The sequence below is a fragment of the Cardiocondyla obscurior genome, linkage group LG03, assembly GCF_019399895.1.
Source record: "Cardiocondyla obscurior isolate alpha-2009 linkage group LG03, Cobs3.1, whole genome shotgun sequence".
Classification (NCBI taxonomy): Eukaryota; Metazoa; Arthropoda; class Insecta; order Hymenoptera; family Formicidae; genus Cardiocondyla; species Cardiocondyla obscurior.
This window is the reverse complement of record NC_091866.1, coordinates 5,749,886-5,768,231: the sequence shown is the minus strand read 5'-3', so window position 1 is coordinate 5,768,231 and position 18,346 is coordinate 5,749,886. Positions and strand designations below refer to the sequence as shown.

At 37.4% G+C, this 18,346-nt stretch overlaps 3 protein-coding genes and 1 pseudogene across 3 annotated transcripts; 1 reads left to right on the top strand and 3 right to left on the bottom strand.

The window, feature by feature from the left end:
- Positions 1–3,211: 3,211 nt before the first annotated feature.
- On the bottom strand, positions 3,212–5,023 carry LOC139113818 (putative nuclease HARBI1; annotated as a pseudogene).
- LOC139113817 (uncharacterized) lies at positions 4,784–5,936 on the bottom strand. The gene is made up of 5 exons (XM_070675238.1): positions 5,768–5,936; positions 5,589–5,653; positions 5,349–5,497; positions 5,109–5,257; positions 4,784–5,028 (listed from the first exon to the last, which is right to left on the bottom strand). The coding sequence occupies exons 1-3, from the start codon at positions 5,907–5,909 to the stop codon at positions 5,381–5,383; spliced, it is 324 nt and encodes a 107-aa protein (XP_070531339.1). The 5' UTR covers positions 5,910–5,936; the 3' UTR covers positions 4,784–5,028; positions 5,109–5,257; positions 5,349–5,380.
- A 3,591-nt stretch (positions 5,937–9,527) lies between these two features.
- On the top strand, positions 9,528–13,384 carry Black (glutamate decarboxylase-like protein black). The gene is made up of 5 exons (XM_070654543.1): positions 9,528–9,812; positions 11,169–11,563; positions 11,692–12,155; positions 12,253–12,590; positions 12,752–13,384. Exons 1-5 carry the CDS (start codon positions 9,576–9,578, stop codon positions 12,923–12,925), a joined length of 1,608 nt encoding a protein of 535 aa, XP_070510644.1. The 5' UTR covers positions 9,528–9,575; the 3' UTR covers positions 12,926–13,384.
- Positions 13,385–13,394: 10 nt separating this feature from the next.
- LOC139101412 (alanine aminotransferase 1) lies at positions 13,395–18,346 on the bottom strand. The gene is made up of 6 exons (XM_070654542.1): positions 18,280–18,346; positions 16,896–17,517; positions 15,028–15,360; positions 14,470–14,914; positions 14,113–14,381; positions 13,395–14,028 (listed from the first exon to the last, which is right to left on the bottom strand). The coding sequence occupies exons 2-6, from the start codon at positions 17,232–17,234 to the stop codon at positions 13,750–13,752; spliced, it is 1,665 nt and encodes a 554-aa protein (XP_070510643.1). The 5' UTR covers positions 17,235–17,517; positions 18,280–18,346; the 3' UTR covers positions 13,395–13,749.

The following is an 18,346-nucleotide window of genomic DNA, read 5'->3' as shown; positions in this document are numbered from 1 at the left end:
TGAGACTGGATTACTTTTTTCCTTTCTTTCACAAACCGCTGTCGCAATTGAGTAAATCTATGTTCAATCTCAACACCTATGCATATAAGATTTATGATAAATTAATTATTTTTTTAATCATATATATATATATATATATATATATATATATATATATATATATATATATATATATATATATGCATATTGCATGTACGTAGCAATTTTTTAAATGTATCATATGCTGTAGATGTTAATTTCGATAAAGAAAATAAAATATTACAAATAAAAAATAAAAAATTGAAGTTTAACATAAGTAGTTATAACAATAAGAAACAAAAATGTAAAAGAATATCTTTAATATGTGAAAAAGAAATAAAGTTAGCAAATATAAAAATTAAACATGAAATGGCAATTAATAAAATAATAAAAAAAGAGAAGAATTTATTAATAATTGCGTAGCAGAAAAGTTAATCTTAGAAAAGAAAGAGCTGCAGCAAAAATTAAAGTTAGCAAAGTTTCGTGCTCAGAAGGAAATGTAAGTATAAATTACTTTATTAATTAACAAAACAAATAATTTTATATTTTAAATCTTTTTTCAAATTTCAGGGAAGAAGATTACTATACTTTTGATGACTAAATATTAAGGATACGATTAAAAAAAATAGAAAAAATTCATTGCTTTTATTTAAAAAAATGTTAATGATAAGAAAAGTTTATAAAAGTACAAAAAATTTATTATTTTTGTTTCAAAATAAGTAAATGTTAAGTATATTATATATAAAAAAAAACAAAAATTTTTATTTTATAAATAAAATGTATAATTACATTATAATTACAATATAATTACTAAAATAAATTATTTTAAAATACTTTCATGTTTTTTATTAACAAAATTACAGTAAACGATGTTACTTTAGATGATAATTTTAATAATGCTCTCTGAAAAGAAAAAAATATAATAAATATATATAAGGTGTTTATTTCTCCTCAGAGGTACACCGGGACTTTCGCTTCCCCAATTTTCTGTTTACAATTTCATAAAATATATTTTCAAACTTCATTCTTATCTCTAAACTATTTCTACTTTTATAATCTTCTTTCTTCTCACAGCCGTTTCCTGAAAGTAAAAACTTATATCTACGCCTTTTTCCTATTCTATTGCCTACGCGTCGAGAGAGAGAGAGATCACCCTTCCATTCATACTTTACATTGTTTTGCCTTAATTCTACCTTAAATTCTATCTTTGGACCCCCGCTTCCGATGCTTTTTCTTTCATACTTTCAGTCACTCCTATTTTTCTCCCTTGTTCTTTCCAATTTTTCCAACCAATCTATCCCCCTTCCTTCCCCTCCCAGAATTTCCTCCACCATTTCCTCCCAACTAATCTCGTTTCCCCAATCTATACACTCCTCCCATATATGTTCCCACGTTTCTTCCTTCTCCAAACATATTCTACATTTTCTTTTCTTCTCTTCCTCCCAATATTTATTTCCTCTCATTTCCTCCCCTAATCTAAATTTTGCCATTCTTTGCCATTTTTCTTCTTTCCATCCCAATTTCAAATATCCTGGTATACCTTCCTCTTTCACTTTTTTATAATACTTATTAAATCTTGACTCTCTTATTTTTTTCCATCTTTCCTCTCTTTGCCATTCTTTATCCTTTTTCACCAAATATTCCCCCTTATTTCCCTCTTTCTCTTAAATCTTCCACCTCTTTTCCCGACCACCCAAAATTTTCAAAAAATTCCTCTCTTTCTTTTTCCCATTTTCCCTTGCTTCTTCCCTCCCTTGCTCTTTCCTTCATTTCTTCCCAGCACCATTTTGCTAGAACCCCTCCTTTCCCTTCTTCTAACCTTTTTTCATATTTCCATGCTCTCATCCCTGCTCTACCTTTCAATTTATCCCTCTGTAGTTCTTCTCTCACCATATATCCTGGTACATATCTTCTTACTCCCAGCACCCATCTCAGGTATTTTTCCTGTAATATCTCCACCTCTTCTCTTTCCTTCCATCCCCATATTTCCACGCCGTAATTAATAACCGACCATACCAGTTTATCAAATAGCCATATTCTTTTACTCCAATCTTTTCCGAATTTTCTTTTACCTATACTCCACACCTGCCCCATTATTCTTGCCGCTCTTCTTACTCTGTCCTTTACATGCTCTTTCTGCTCTCCATTTCTCATAATTGTGTATCCCAAATACTTGAAACTTTTTACTTCCTCTATTTCTTCCCCTTTCCATACCCATTTAGTTTTTTTCCATCTTCCTCCCCCCTTTCTACACCTCATTATCTTTGTTTTCTTTACATTCACTTCCAATCCCTTTTCCTTTACATATTCTTCCATACTTTTAATCATTCCTTTCATGCCTGCCTCATTTTCTGCCAGTAGCGCAATGTCATCCGCATACGCCAGCGAGTAAACTCTCCTGTCTTTTATTCTTATACCCCCCCATCCTCCTTTTTCTAATTCTTCATCTATGTCTGCCAACAAGAGCGTGAACAAGCTAGGACTAAGCGGGCAACCCTGTCTTACTCCTTTTGTTGTCCAGAAACTTTTCCCCTCTTTATCCTTCACCTTTACTTTATTCACCGTTTCCTCTAATATTTCTTCACACCTTCTTCTCAAACCCTCCCTTACCCCTCTTTTCTTCATTATTTCCACCAATTTTCTCCTGTCTACAGAGTCAAAAGCCGCTTTCATATCTATAAACACAATTACCATTTTACCTTCCTTTTCTTCTATCTTCTTATTTAGCAAATAATTTAACACATATATTTGATCCACTGTCCCCATGTCTCTTCTAAAACCGGCTTGACTCTGCGGTAATATTTCTTTTTCTTCTATTTCCTTTCTTAATCTTTCTGCTAACACAGATGCATACACTTTGTACGCAGTCTGTGTCAGCGTTATCCCTCTATACTCTTCTACTTTTTCCCCTTTTCCTTTTTTAAGCACCGGAACTATCACACCTTCTCTCCATTCCTCCGGCATCCCCTCCCCCCTCCATACCCTTTTGCACGTTTCCCATAATTTTTCTTTTACTTCCCCCCCTCCCCATTTCCATATTTCATTTTCTAACCCATCACTTCCTGCAGCTTTTCCTTTTTTCAACTTTCTTATTACATTTTCAAATTCCTCTCTATTTATATCTTCCTCATTGTCTTCTATTCTCTTTCCTCCTAATTCTTCTCTTACTCTCCATTCCACTCCTCCTAAAAATATAATAAATATAATATTTTGATAAATTGTTAACCAAATATATAACTATATATATAACTTAAAACTTACGTTATTAAATAAATTTTGCACTACATTCTGTCTAACAATAAACCCATCTCCAGGTTGCCAATGAGATTCGTTTTGAAGATGTTCATTATCATTTATTTCTTTTGCTTCTGGCTCTTTTGGGAGAATATCTTTAAATTTCAATGATAAATTGTGCAAAACTGCACAAGCCGAAATCACTCCCGTACATGTAATTATTTTTAAAAACAATCCTCTCGATAAGCAAGGAAAACGTCTTTTCCATACTCCAAATGTTCTTTCAACAACCATCTGGGTTCGCGAATAAATTTCATTATACCTGTAAAAAGTTTTTAGTATCAAATATACAGAGTGTATCATTTACTGTGTCACACCGAGTAGAAATAGGTAGGTCTTGGTGAGAAAAATAAAAAAGTCTTATATTATTTTGCAAAATTCTCAATTGTTATTGAGAAAAAAATTAATTTATCTAGCGCAAGAGCGACAAGAAAGCCACGCGTGTGTGAGCGCGACAGGCGAGTGGCTAAAAATGGTGCTGTCGCCTGTCGCGCTCACTCACGCGTGGCTTCCTTGTCGCTCTTGCGCTAGATAAATTAATTTTTTTCTCAATAACAATTGAGAATTTTGCAAAATAGTATAAGACTTTTTTATTTTTCTCACCAAGACCTACCTATTTCTACTCGGTGTGACATTAAATGATACACCCTTGTATATTTTACATTTATTATACATTAATGTCGACAGTAAATAAAAAAAATCGTAAACAATAAAAAATCTTAAAATTTATTACATTCTGTTTACCTTACCTTTGTTCTTCTTCGTTTCGAGGATTTCTAAATGGAGTTAAAAGAAATGTAAGAGCAGGATAACCAGCGTCTCCAACTAACATTCCTGTTAGCTCGTGTTGTTGGAATTGCATAAAAACCTGAGAATTTTGTAAAATTCTACTATCATGTGGGCTTTCTGGCCATTCGGGAACAAGATCTAAGAAATCCATTTGAGGTTCTACAATAACCTTAAGAAAAAATACATTAAAATTAAAAATAAATACATATACTTAAATACATCATTCTTTTATTTCATATAGAAACAAACTTGGACATTTAAAGAAAAATATCCCTTTCTGTTACAATATGTCTCACCAAGTCCTCGCAAATTACAGCCAAATAATCTTATATGAGTACAATCAATTGCTCCTTCAATACCAGGAAGTCCAATCCCTCCGTGTCCGTATCACATTTCTGTAAATAATCTACGATTTTCCTGTACAGTCCTTTCGTTTGTAGAAAATGTAACATAGGTATTTAGATATGTTGCCAAAATAGCTGTAACTCTAAATACTATTCTACTGATAGTAGATTGCAGTAAAGTCATTAAATCTCCATTTACTTTCTAAATCATAAAGTAAAAAAATTATTAATATCTTCTATTTAAAATTAAACATAATGTAAAATAAAAAATAAATATGGCGTACTTGGAAACTAGCGGTGGCATAAAATCTTAAAGTTATCAAAAACTGAAGAACTGGTTCAATTGGAAGACCTCGGTGATCTGTTTTTATTAAAGTATCCTCGACTAATGGTAATAGTCTGTACATTACAGCATGCTTAGAAAATCTATACCTCATACGGAATTCATGTTCACGATAATTTGTAAATGGGTTTATTGCATCCCGCACGTACCGTTTTTATCTAATAATATTAATATTATTATCTTCGTCTGAAGACGAATCATCTCTTAAATGCCGCATTCCATCATGCTGTCCTTATATATCTATGTAACAAGAAACATAATTACTTAAGTTTATTTTCTATTCATGCGTTTTTTATTTCAGGTAGATTTAATAAACTTACCAAGATGCCGAAGAATCTCTGTCGCGTGGACGTCAATTTGCCAAAACAGCTACTGCTTGCGGAAGCTGATATAAGGTGAGTATCACAAATTTGTCGAAAGAAATGCAAGGACACTTCCCTCGTGTTACCAATGTAAAACTGCAGTCAATCTGAAAAAAAGAAAATTAATGTATTATTATCTAAAGAAACATAATTACTAACGTTCATTTTTCATTTCAGGTAGATATTTAATAAACTTACCAAGATGCCGAAGAATCTCTGTCGCGTGGACGTCAATTTGCCAAAACAGCTACTGCTTGCAGAAGCTGATATAAGGTGAGTATCACAAATTTGTCGAAAGAAATGCAAGGACACTTCCCTCGTGTTACCAATGTAAAACTGCAGTCAATCTGAAAAAAAGAAAATTAATGTATTATTATCTAAAGAAACATAATTACTAACGTTCATTTTTCATTTCAGGTAGATATTTAATAAACTTACCAAGATGCCGAAAAATCTCGCTCGCGTGGACGTCAATTTGCCAGAACAACTACCGCTTGTGGATGCTATAAGGTAAGTATAACATAACCTTTCATTTCAATCTTTAGTCATCGATTTAGTAGACTTGAGTAAGACGGCCTTGGAAAGCCTTAAGATGTGACTTAAGCATTAACTTTTACCTAATAACGTGTAAGATTTGTTTATGGAACTGAAGCCGGAATTATTTTTTTGAGTAAGCTGTAGCTTAAGTTCCATCTTGAAAATTGGTCTCAAGTAATGTTTATAAAACGTTTGCGGTCTTGAGAACCAGCTTAAGTCCATCTTGAAACTCGAGTAACGTTTATGGATTCCAGCCATATAACTGACCTTTAATGTCGATTTCTTCCCTCTCGAAATTTTTCCTGGCCGATTTTGAGTCACGACGCACGACTGTGGCGGCATCTGATGTTGAGCGCTCAGATAGCTGAATGCGTCGCGAGTCGGATTCCAAGCAAAAATCCGACTTGTAACCGTAGTTTTCCGTTTGGTTCCTTTATGGTCTGCATAAACTTTATTACACATGATCACAAAATTTGCTTTCACAAGTGATCCAAACGACGGTTACTGTCTTTTTGAAGACAAGATGCGAGATGCATGCGTCTCGAAAACAAACAAAAGGGTGGGTACGCAGATAAAAATTTGAAACCTGCTTAATCATTCCCCACATTAGATCTCAAGCAGTGACATCTGTAAGTCTTCTTAAAAAAAATTTGCTATAACACACTACCGATAACGAGTTTAAAGGTGAAACGTACTCCAAAATCAATTTTGTCGATTTGGCGCGCTCGGAGCGGCGCGCGGCGCTTCAGAAAATCGAATTTTTAGAGGACTTAAAAAATTATTAGAGCAATAATTCTTTTTAGACATCATTCTTGACACTTCAATAAATCATTTAAGGCAATAAAAAAAAATAGCCAAAAAAAAATTTCCTAGTAGATGTTACCCCTTAATTTAATTACATCTTTTCCAATTGATTATATGCATAATATTTGCTTGGGTATTATAAAAAAACTAATCAAATCTTGGCTTGGAGATCCCTTACAATTCCGATTATCTCAAAATATTGTAAGTATTATTTCTGTTCGCATGATTAATTTAAGAATTCACATTCCAATTAAATTTAATCGTTCATTAAATGATCTATCATATTGGAAAGCCACAGAATTTAGGTCATTTCTGTTGTACATAGGACCTTTTGTATTACAAAACATGTTAGATATTGCTGTTTATGAAAATTTTTTGTTACTTTATTTCATTATTTCTATATTATTATCAGATATCCATATACAAGCTTTTGGAATTTCTTTTGTTCATAATTTAATAAATGTTTTTCTAAAACACTGTAAAAATTTATATGGCTTAGAGTTTTTTGTTTTTAATTTTTATATGTTATCTCATTTATGTGACGATGTTAATATATTTGGTTCTTTGGATAACTTTTCAGCATTTGCTTTTGAATCATATTTAGGTCATCTTAAAAAGTTAATAAAATCTCCAACAAACATTCTTCAACAAATTCAAAATCGTCTTGCAGAACTAACTATTTGTAATACAAATTTACCTTGAAATAATATAGAAAAAATAAAACATGAACATGCGCTAAGTCCTCTCATAAACTCAAAGCTTTATAGTTGGAAAAAACAGTTTAAAAAAATATACTTTAACAATATAACTTTGACAGTTCATTCATACAATATTTCAAATTCTTATTGTAGCGTTGAAAAAAGAAAGATAGTAATTCAAATACATAATATAGTTACAACAAAAGATAAAATTTATATTATTGGAAAACAATTTCTCGAATATTTAGATTTATATTTTTATCCATGCAAATCATCAAATTTAAATATTTTTGTTATCAGAAACTTATCTTCGCTTAAAGTTTGGCCACTTCATACTATTTTTTTTTAGTAAATGCATTGTATATTCGTATAACAATACCTCGTTCGTTTCGTTGCCAATAATTCATAGTTTGAATAATGAACAATAAATACCAAAACTTTTGTATGAAACATATTTTATTTTTGTTAGTTTTTCAAATATAATTATACTTTTTCTGTTTTTAACATAAAAATTAATTTTTTTACATTAGGCATACATGTAATTATTAATATGTGTGATACATAAAATAATAAAATTTATTTTATTATAATTATATAAACAAAAATGTTATTATACTTACGAGAAATGTACGTAAGTATATTATTACACATTAAAAAATAAATATTTTTTATAATGACAATATTTTGTTTTCTCTTTCTATTCCTCATAAATTATTAAAACGTCACTAATACGTTACTACAAAGTAAAATAAACGGTTAGAAAATTACGTCTTTTTAACGTCTCAAAATGTCGTGATCGGTCTGTGACATTAATACGTCATTTGTCCGTCATTTTGACGTGATTCCATTGGTCATTTTTGGTCATTTTCTGAACAATCTCTGACGTCATTTTGACGTAGGTCTGTTAGCTGGGTATGTACTGCATCTTTTATATGCATATGTCGAATTTGTTGCAAGTTTAATCAATTGATCGAAAGAAATGCGAAGCGTGTCAAGTTGGAATCTACGTCAAAGCGATATGAAACGTATATACGTATATTACACGTTCTGCTTAAACTTCCTGATGGGACAAGAGGATTAATTTCTGTACCCCACGCATACGACAGCGATTTTTCTTATCGATAAAAACAAAATCCAATTTCGCGGACGATTCAGTCTCTATCTGTGTTTATCGATGTAGCCGTAGATACGCTGATTACCGCATAATAATAAACGTTTTCTCTCCTTTTCTACGATAACACCGAAATAAAGCCCGAGTCTGGGTTTTGCCCAATTATGAGATTTTTTTTAACGAATTTGAAACGGCTGTCATTTCATATTAATGACGAAAGCTCTGACAATTTTTCACTTAATCATTACCAATATAGAGAGAAAAAAGTGTTAAAAAATTAACTTGCATATACATATATATTTTTTACTTACAGTAGGAGACAGAGGTTTGCCGATACAAAATGAAAATACCTCGTGGATCGTGGAGTTGGCGAATGAAATCGAGGTCACGCGTTCTGCGATAGAGATTCATGCGAAATATATGTACGTAATATATGTATAATTTTCGACGTTTTAGAAGAAACCCAAGTGTTGCGGATGAAAGTGACGTCAAAGAAGAGAACGCGAGTCAGCGACGGGAAAAGCCAAAAGGAAGGTAAACTTTCCTCCTTCGTTGTCGGAGGAAAAGTTCTAATTGTCCCTGTAACCGCCTTGGCGAAATACCCGCGACTTTTACAATTGATATACAATAATGACGTCCTTCGGTGCATGTGAAACGGGGACGACGTTCGTTAAACAAAAATGCGAACGTACCATTGTTATTTTGTAATTATTTTGTAACACGCGGGAGAAGCGTTTAACGCGGTTCGAAGGCTCCTTGCAATTCCACTTTTCCCCCGTCACGGTCACAGGAGATCGCAATATCGTCGCACGTCCTTCCACCGACGTATTTAAATGAATATTTAATACTCAATTAACTCGCAAGTAATTACCCGTAGATTGGCCGCTAGGGATACTCATTAATAACTTTCAGGTGGCGTTTGTTCTTGGATAACTCGGGCAGATTTTTCCGAATGAGTCACGGCACACATCGGTTCCTTTCATCGGTTTTCACCGGCGCTCCATTTGGCCAGGTGGGATGAAATCACCGGTGACATTCGACGGCCCTTTCCTGGGAATTTCCGAGCCAAATACTCTAAATTCCAAATCGAGGTGCTCCCGTCGACGTAAGCGGAGAGGAAGGAAGGAAGGCGGGACGCGAGCAAAAATGTTGGGGGACGGGAAAGAGTCGGAGGACATTGGAGGGAGATGTCCTTGGTTGACGCACTCGGCGTTAATACGTATAAAGGAAACTGTCGTCGCCGTGGGTCCAGACCACCAGCCAAGCCTGACTGCTATGCCCACCAACGAGGATCTCGCCAACAACCGCGCGTCGACGCGGATAGAGCTCGGGGCGGCCGGTCCATCTCGACGGAAGATGACCGAAGAACATCCGCAGGCAGATCTTTCGTTCCTCATTAACGGCAGGATGGAGAAAGATAGAGACGACTTCCGCAGCATGCCGCGCAGAGACGCTCACGAGAAGCTCTTCAGAGACTTCTTCGAGCTCGTCTTGCAGCGCGCAGTGTTCCAGGTGAGAAAACAAAATTTAAAGAGAATCGTATTCTCATTTTCTTTCCGATTAAAAATAATCCTTATTAAATAAAGCAGGATTAATTTTACGAATGTACATTAAATATTTTTAACGGAATTTCCACACCAACTTGTTGAATGAATTAAATTTTCAATAATTGAAAACAAGTTGCCTGCACCGAAAGGAAAAAAGATTTTATAAAACAGAACAGAATAGAATGTTATTTCGTTCTACGTTTGTGCTATTTATTAATTTATCAAGTTATATATTTAGACAAAATTAAATTTTTATTCTCAATTGATATGTAGAAAATATCTTTTTATCTATTTATGCACATCTGGGCTGCATCTAACAACAATGGAAAGATATTCTATTCTGTTCCATCTACTTCAAGTCCGCATATCCCTCTCTATAGAGAACGCTATCTACTTGGATGAATCCTATCACGTTATCATTAATCTTGCAGCGATACCAAAAGCGGGATTGCGTACGCGCTATTTCGCAACGATAGGAAATACAGTTTCTGAGCATTAGATTCTTTTTTTTTTTCTTTTTTATCCTTAACGAGCGTAAATAGTTAATAGTCGGTATAGATACTTAATTACCGCGAATTCCGCATGATTAACGTTGCGTTTTTACGTTAATGGTATTCCATTCATCACAGATTCGCGGAATTTATATTGTTTAGAGAAAATAATAGTGGTATTAGCAGATTGCAGTCCCAGCAAGCGACTTGTCGGTAATTAAATCGCCAGCACTGATTTCATTATCATACCGTACTCCCGCAATTAGACGCAAATCGCAAATAAACGCTCGACCAGGGACACGTGCCGAGAAAAAAAAAAACGCAATTCTTAGAGATTACACATTGTCTCATGCATTTGAGAAACGTGTTTGTCCATATTCGGCAAAATTTGCTGATTAATTCCTTAAAGAATTTATGCTCAACTTTCCTTAATCTCTATAAACTTTTTTTTTTTTTTTTTTAAATTTAATTTAGACATTTACCGTTTACTTAAACTGCTAATAAAGTAAGATTTACGATTAAACGATAGATTTAATTTTACAAAAACGCACAGCGTTACGTCGCTAATAGTTTCCGAGTTATGTATTACGGTGATTAAGTATTTAACATAATTCAAAAGCTATTTGCCTTTCAACATTTTCCAAAGTTAAAATTAAATTGCAAGAAACTAAGAATTCAATGCAAGTCTATTGCGAAATGTCATACAACAAGTTTTCCTAGTTGTACTAATATTTTTGAAATTAAAAGATAATTCACATTTATCTATAAGAGATAAAGAGTGGTACATTAATATTTAATAATTATATACGTATACCTCTGTACGTTTATAGTCTACTTCCGGAGAGGATCGCGTAGTCGAATGGGTAGATCCTTACGATCTGCGCTCTGTGATCGACCTCTCGTTGACGACGGAGGGTGTCAGCCACGAAGAGTTGCTGAGACTGACGTGTGATATCATCAAGTACAGCGTGAAAACGGGCCATCCGTATTTTGTGAACCAGCTCTTCTCGAGCCTGGATCCTTACGGACTTTTGGGCCAGTGGCTGACCGACGCCCTCAATCCATCGGTTTATACGTACGAGGTGTCCCCGGTGTTCTCCCTGATGGAGGAAGACGTGCTGCGGGAGATGCGCGCCATTATCGGCTGGCAAACCGGCGAAGGGCTTTTCTGCCCTGGTGGTTCGATGGCGAACGGATACGCCATCAACCTGGCGCGTCACCATAGGTGATTATTTACTTTTCAAGGTATATTACTAAAGGATCCGTTATCTTGTATAATATTTTCTTTAATGAATTTATCGTTGCCGTCGCTTAGAATCAAACGAGAGTAAAACGAATATTTGTGAACTTTAGATATCCAAACCTGAAACAGTCCGGATTGTCACAGATGCCCCGGCTAGTGGTGTTTACGTCAGAGGACGCGCACTATTCCGTGAAGAAGCTCGCTGCGTTTCAAGGCATCGGCTACGATAACGTGTACCTGGCCAAAGTCGACTCCCGCGGCAAGATGATAGTCTCCGACCTGGAGGCTCAGATCGCCCGAGCCATCGAGGAAGGTGGCGTGCCGCTTATGGTATCTGCTACTGCGGGTACCACTGTGATAGGCGCATTCGATCCTCTTAGAGAGATCGCGGAAGTTTGTAAGAAACACAAGCTCTGGTTGCACGTAGATGCTGCGTGGGGTGGAGGTGCACTCGTTTCCAAAACGTACAGCGGCCTCCTGGACGGTATCCAGCTTGCTGATTCCGTTACCTGGAATCCTCACAAGATGCTTGCCGCGCCACAGCAATGCTCCACCTTGCTGCTCCGTCACAAAGGTCTCTTATAATTATGCTTTCATTTTTCATACTCGTATCTCTTTCTTTATTTAACTCAAGATAATTTTTTTTTTCTATTTTTTAATTTTCTTTTCAGGTTTGTTGCAAGCAGCTCACGGTTGCGGGGCAAGCTATCTCTTCCAAAACGACAAGTTCTACGACGCATCGTTCGATTGCGGCGACCGGCACGTGCAGTGTGGCCGTCGCGCTGACGTTCTCAAGTTCTGGTACATGTGGAAGGCAAAGGGCACGCGTGGTCTCGAGGCCCACGTCGACCGAGTGTTCGCCCTCTCGCGCTACTTTGCTGATTTTATCAGAGCACGCGACGGCTGGCGTTTGCTCGTCGAACCGGAGTGCACCAACGTTTGCTTCCGTTACGTCCCGCCGTCAAAAAGATATCTAGTCGGCCGGGAACTTGATCAGACGCTCCATAAGGTTTACAATACTCCATTTTACTTAATTAAACGCGTTTCCTAACCCGATGATGCTTTGGCGTAAAATAATAACCCACATTGTTGACTAATGTGCTTTTAATTTATTTCTATTTTGACGTTCTTCATGAATCTTGATTTTATTTTAATGAAATTCTTTTGCAGGTTGCACCAGTGATAAAAGAACGTATGGTGCGGGCTGGAACAATGCTGATTACATATCAAACGTTGAGAGATATGCCCAACTTTTTTAGATTGGTGCTGCAAAACTCGGGGCTAACGGAGGCCGACATGAAATTCTTCGTTGAAGAGATAGAAAGGCTCGCTGTAGATCTCTGATTTGTTTAACGAATGTTGTAAATAGCGATATAGAATGTGTATGTGCGTATTGTTAGAGAAAAAAAAATAGTTACACTTGATAAATTTATATGATGTTGAAAAAATCATTTCAATGTTTCTTTCTCACTCAACTTTCTTAATCAATTTTAATTTATTCCGTAACGTATTTAATTTCAATTATATCTTAAAAGCATCTGTATTTTTTTTTTCTTTTTTTAATTGAAACCAAATCGATTTTTATTTTTATTTTATTTTATTTAGTACTTATCATTAATTTAATCTTTCAAACTCTGTCGCATCATATATTTACCTGTACCCTGAAAGACAGATATAGGCGTTTGCTGCGGCGACGGCGGCTGGTTTACGCGACTTTTAGCGTGGGGTGAATCGAGTTTCACACAAAGCGCATACGGTAAATTAAATTTACGAAAGTTGAAAAATAAGGAATTGCGTAGAAAAATAGCCTGGCTGCAACAATATTCAATCTTTCTCTTGTTGACTATTACATGGTATCGATCGTTATTGTCACAACGATAACTGGATATTTACAAGTATTTTTCAATGATTTACATTTCCACATTACATTTACATACACAATTTGTAACGATTTCTACACAACTCAATAACAACGTCATATATGTGATAACCGTTTCTTAATAATGAATTATTTATCGTAATAAAAATAATCCACGCTTGTGATGCACGTTCGGACTGGAAATTAGTCCTTACGTCGAATATGCACAGCCTCATATGCACAGGCGGTCATTCGTTATTAATTTCTATTTCTATGTATAATTTTAATTTTCCAAAAAGAAATATATCGTTTAACTGTATTCCTTAAGGAACTTGATATGGAATTGCTTTAATGCTCCGAGCATCGTTTTGATTTTGTCTTTTTGCGGCAGTATCGTGGTCCGGAAATGGAACGTACCTGGTTTCTGCCCGAAGCCCGAACCTGGGATCACGCAGATTCCAGTACTCTCTAATAATTTGAACGCGTAAAAAACATCCGGTTCTTGCCCCTTTGCTGCTGCCGCTTCGACTGCTTTCGATGGAATTTCAAAGCGTGGAAATACATACATTGCGCCCATCGGGGGATTTGCCTAAAAAAAAAAGGGGGGTACGGGAGAAACATTATAAAAGTGATTAAGCATTTTTGTTCATCTTGTCCGCGAAAAGATAGTTACCTTATATCCTGGAATACTATTGAGGGTATCGACGACAAGCTGCGATCTTTCTGCTAAGGAACGTAGGGTTTCCTTCTTCTCCTTCTGGAAATGCTCGTACGATGGCTCGTTCGGTCGCGGTGGATTCACTACAACGTCCATTACGACCTGACCGAGTACGGTAGGACACAGCATCGCTGAAATTGACTTCAACAAAACTTTCATCACTTCCGGATCCATGTTAATGATCTCGCCATAACCGCCGCGAATCCCGCATTCGCCCATGTATCCTAAAAATAAAATGTTTCAGCAAATATTTTTCAGATTTTTTTTAAGAAATATCTGAACGTAATATTCCAATTAATTTCGACAACGTACCTTTTGAAATGGACATGAACGATGCCAATTCCATTTTCGAATATGGCTCGCCCATCTCCGTCATGACTTTTTTGAAGGAATGAAATGAACTGTCCTTGTCGTACACGTTATCCTGATAAACCTCGTCGGCCAATAAGAACAGGTGATGTTTATGAGCAAAGCGGATGACATCTTCGATGTTTTTGCGAGTCAATACTTGACCAGTTGGATTACCAGGATTGATTACTACCAGCACTCGAGGATTGCACGTTCCTTTGGCTTTTGCTAATGCTCGTTCCAGCTCGCTGATCTCTAGCGACCACTTGTTATCCTCATCCAAATAATATCCAATCTGAGCGAGACCAAACTCTGCCAAAGTTGCAGAATATAGAGGATACTGTGGAATCGGAATCAGGATACCGGATGGTTTATCGTTGATAATTTCGTTGAACAGTTTCAAGAACGACTGGAAAGAAAGAACATAAAATTGTAAAAAATAAACAAAAAATAAATAAAATAAAAAGAATTGTAAAACTTGCATTAAAAAAAAGAAAATTTTTTATTTAAAAATTTGCGCACCTTGATACCATCGGAAGCACCGTTTGAAAGAATAACGTTGTTATAGTCGCAGGGGATACCACCGTCGCGGTCCTGAATGTATTGAGCAACGTCTTTGCGAACACATTCAATCCCAGCTGATTCCGAGTACGAGCCCACGCTGCCGCCCTTGCAGCCACCCAAGACCTTGCGGGCGCGTGCCTTTGCATCCTCCGGATAACTTGGATCGTTGAGCAAATTTGGGGAGACTGTCAAAGTGAGCACCTGCCGCAGAAACGTAATGGGTTGCTGGCCCATTGCGTGGGCATCGCCCACGTTTGCTCTGATGACTTCCTTAAAAGGTTTTTCAACGCCCTGCAAAAAGAAATGGTTTTAAATAAAATATCTTGGATTTTTCGTTGGCCTCTCTCGCTCTTAAAGGAGACAATTTTATCCTTTTAAACTAGACAAACTTTGTACCGTAAACTACGTCATCAACGAACGTTACGCAATTATGTGCTAAATGGACGCGAGAACGCGCACGCATGGTAATATATTAATTATTTAGCGGGGGTCTTTTTTTCCGCGACAAACCGGTCGTTCGCATTCGCGAGAGATTAGCAGTCCTATTTTGATCACATATCTCTTCGTGTGAAAGCGAACAAAAAGTTTTTCTCAAATTCCAGAAATGAATGAAAGCGAAGTCGTGTGATCTAAATCCATATTTCCAAAGGAGGGTATTAATTTCGAACACTAGCTTGAAATACTTGTTCCCTGGATGCGTTTTGTTATCAATTGCGTAATCATTTTCCGGGTGAGATAACGTGCCTTGATAAAGAGGCTACCGTATGTGGGCGGCCTAAAATTTCCAAGTGCCGAAATAGAGAAATTGAAAGTTGTTCGTTCGTGGATAACAGCGGGCCTCGTTACGTTCTTGCTCGCGGCAATGCGAATTCCTGAAAACCAATTACAACGGTAATAGGATAATATGTGCCAGGCTAATCTTTTGCCCGCTGATACGTCTTATCGTACGCTCGGGCATTAATTTCTCAGATAACGCACATTGTGGCTCCATTTCGTTATTTATTGCTAGAGAAACAATTTTTATAACAACGATGCTTATTCGATAAATGAAATGAAATGATTGATTCGATTCAACCGTTTTACGCTGCTCATATTATTTTACTGTTCGCACATGGGTGAGATGAATTAAAAGGCACACTTAATTTTAGGTAAAGAGATAAATCGGATAACAATTAACGCACGTAATTTTATTTGCCTGCTTACTTTCCTAAAAGTTTATTTTTCAAATTCTTTTCGTATGCTATTTAGTTGAGCATGCGGCCTACTTTTAGAATAGATAAATCACTAGTTCTCTCTTTAATCTCTTTCTTTTTTTAATTCTAAATTCATATTTCAAACCAAATTAAAACATCGTAATAGTAACTATGAACAAAAGCTTTACAAGTATTGTAATTTTAATATCTTTTTTTTCCTATCAGTCATGTTTTCTCATTTACTTTGAAATTCTTTTAAAAATAATATATATATATATATATTTTTTTTTTTTTTTTACCTCTTGACGGCGCTATTCATTTTCTTTTCCCTTGCAACTTAGGTTCTTATCTTATCTCTCGCTCGCGGGGAATTAAGTGCAATATCGAAGTAAACGGTCCTTATCGAGCTGCGTTAGTTAGAGTTCCAGTTAGCGATTATTTCTCTCCCTTCTGGCTTCTGAGCTTGACGCTTGATTTGGCGCTTTATCGTGACAATTTTGTAGACGCAAGTCTGCCGTCGGGCCTAACCCTTCTCTTCGCTCGTTCTTCTGTACCTAATTTTTTTACTTTCTTTTTTATTACGCACCCAGCGAGGATTTCCCGGAGAGAGAGCGATAATTATTTTAATTTTACCTTTTGCAGTTCCTTTTCGATCTCCAGAGCTCGGATGAGTAACGGCCCACGTACGGCGTATTCCATCTTGCGCAGATTGACGAAAACGTTGTCCTCGGTGAGGACCTTGCCGCGCGGACTCGCCGCCGACGCCGCTGCCGCCGCCGCCGCCGCCATACCGCGAAACGGAATAACCGGCTGGAGTAGCGTCGACACGGAGGACACCGGCGCGTCCGCCATCCCTACCCCTCGGCCGAGCATCGCCCCGCCGCCACTGCCACCGGCACTCTGTCTCGCTACCGCCGACGTCCTCGGCGACGGCCAGCCGAGCACGGCGTTCCGTAGCCGTGCGTGTGACATGTTGGGCCACCCTCCCTACGCCCTTTCTCTCGACCTCGGGTCCCTCGTCGGTCACTTCCTTCCGCTCCACGAGGACGACGCAGCTCGGTTCGACGGTGGTGCTGCGCGGGCGGACGATGACACACGAGATCGTGAGTCGCTTACTGCGGGTGCGGACTGCAGCGAGGAGGAGAGGGCGCCGGGCCAGGGGAGGACGCGTCCTCCGATGACGACGGGTAATGTTCGATCCAAAGTGTCACGCCACCTGGGGTCCGGACGACCCGCGCGAATACGAACGGTTGCCCTGCGGTGCAAAGAGGTTAATTAAAACCGGTTCAATTAGTCGCGGATACCAATTGCGAGATTCGGGAACGACTTTCGAAGCTGCCGAGAAGTTGGAGGAGGAGACTTGAAAAACTTTAACAAATACCGACGAAAAAACACTTTAAATGCTGACGAAAAATTAAGTATAAAAGTAAAAAAAAAAGAAAAAAAAAAAAATAAACCTCCAATGTTTGTCACCTTCGTTACGTCTTTTTTTTTTGCACGTAACGTACGTTTCTGCACTTTTTTTTGCGATATATATTTCGACGTGGAGGCATTCCGTGAAGGAATAAATATGATAAGGCAGAGTGGAAAAATCGCCGAGATCCAACGCGGTCGATGAGGTCACGGCACAGTAGTTCCCAACTGTGAACTATGGACCGTCGCCGTTTAACAGGCAAAATTACGAGCCGATACTAGTGCGCGCACGACCTCATCTCCCGGTTGATGCAAGCCGCGATTAATAAGTCGCCGCCGCGCGTCATCGCGACTAAAATAATCCGTTTGTTTTCCGGCAAACGGACGTCGATTGACAACCGACTCACGCAGCGAGCCCTTAATTCGCAGTCGCTTTGCTCGCACTCGATTCGAGGACAAGCCCGGAATATATTCCAAAGAAACGACCTCACGTTGCACGATGAATAATTTATTTCTTTATAATTCATTGCGTTAAACGTCGCCGTCGCGTCGCGTCGCGAATTCGCAAAAGGGTTCATCGCGGCCCAGAAAACGACTCGCGTACTTCCTGCCTCGTTTCTGATCGCTGCTCTCGCGTCCGGGCACCGACAAATACTGATCCGAGATCCCGC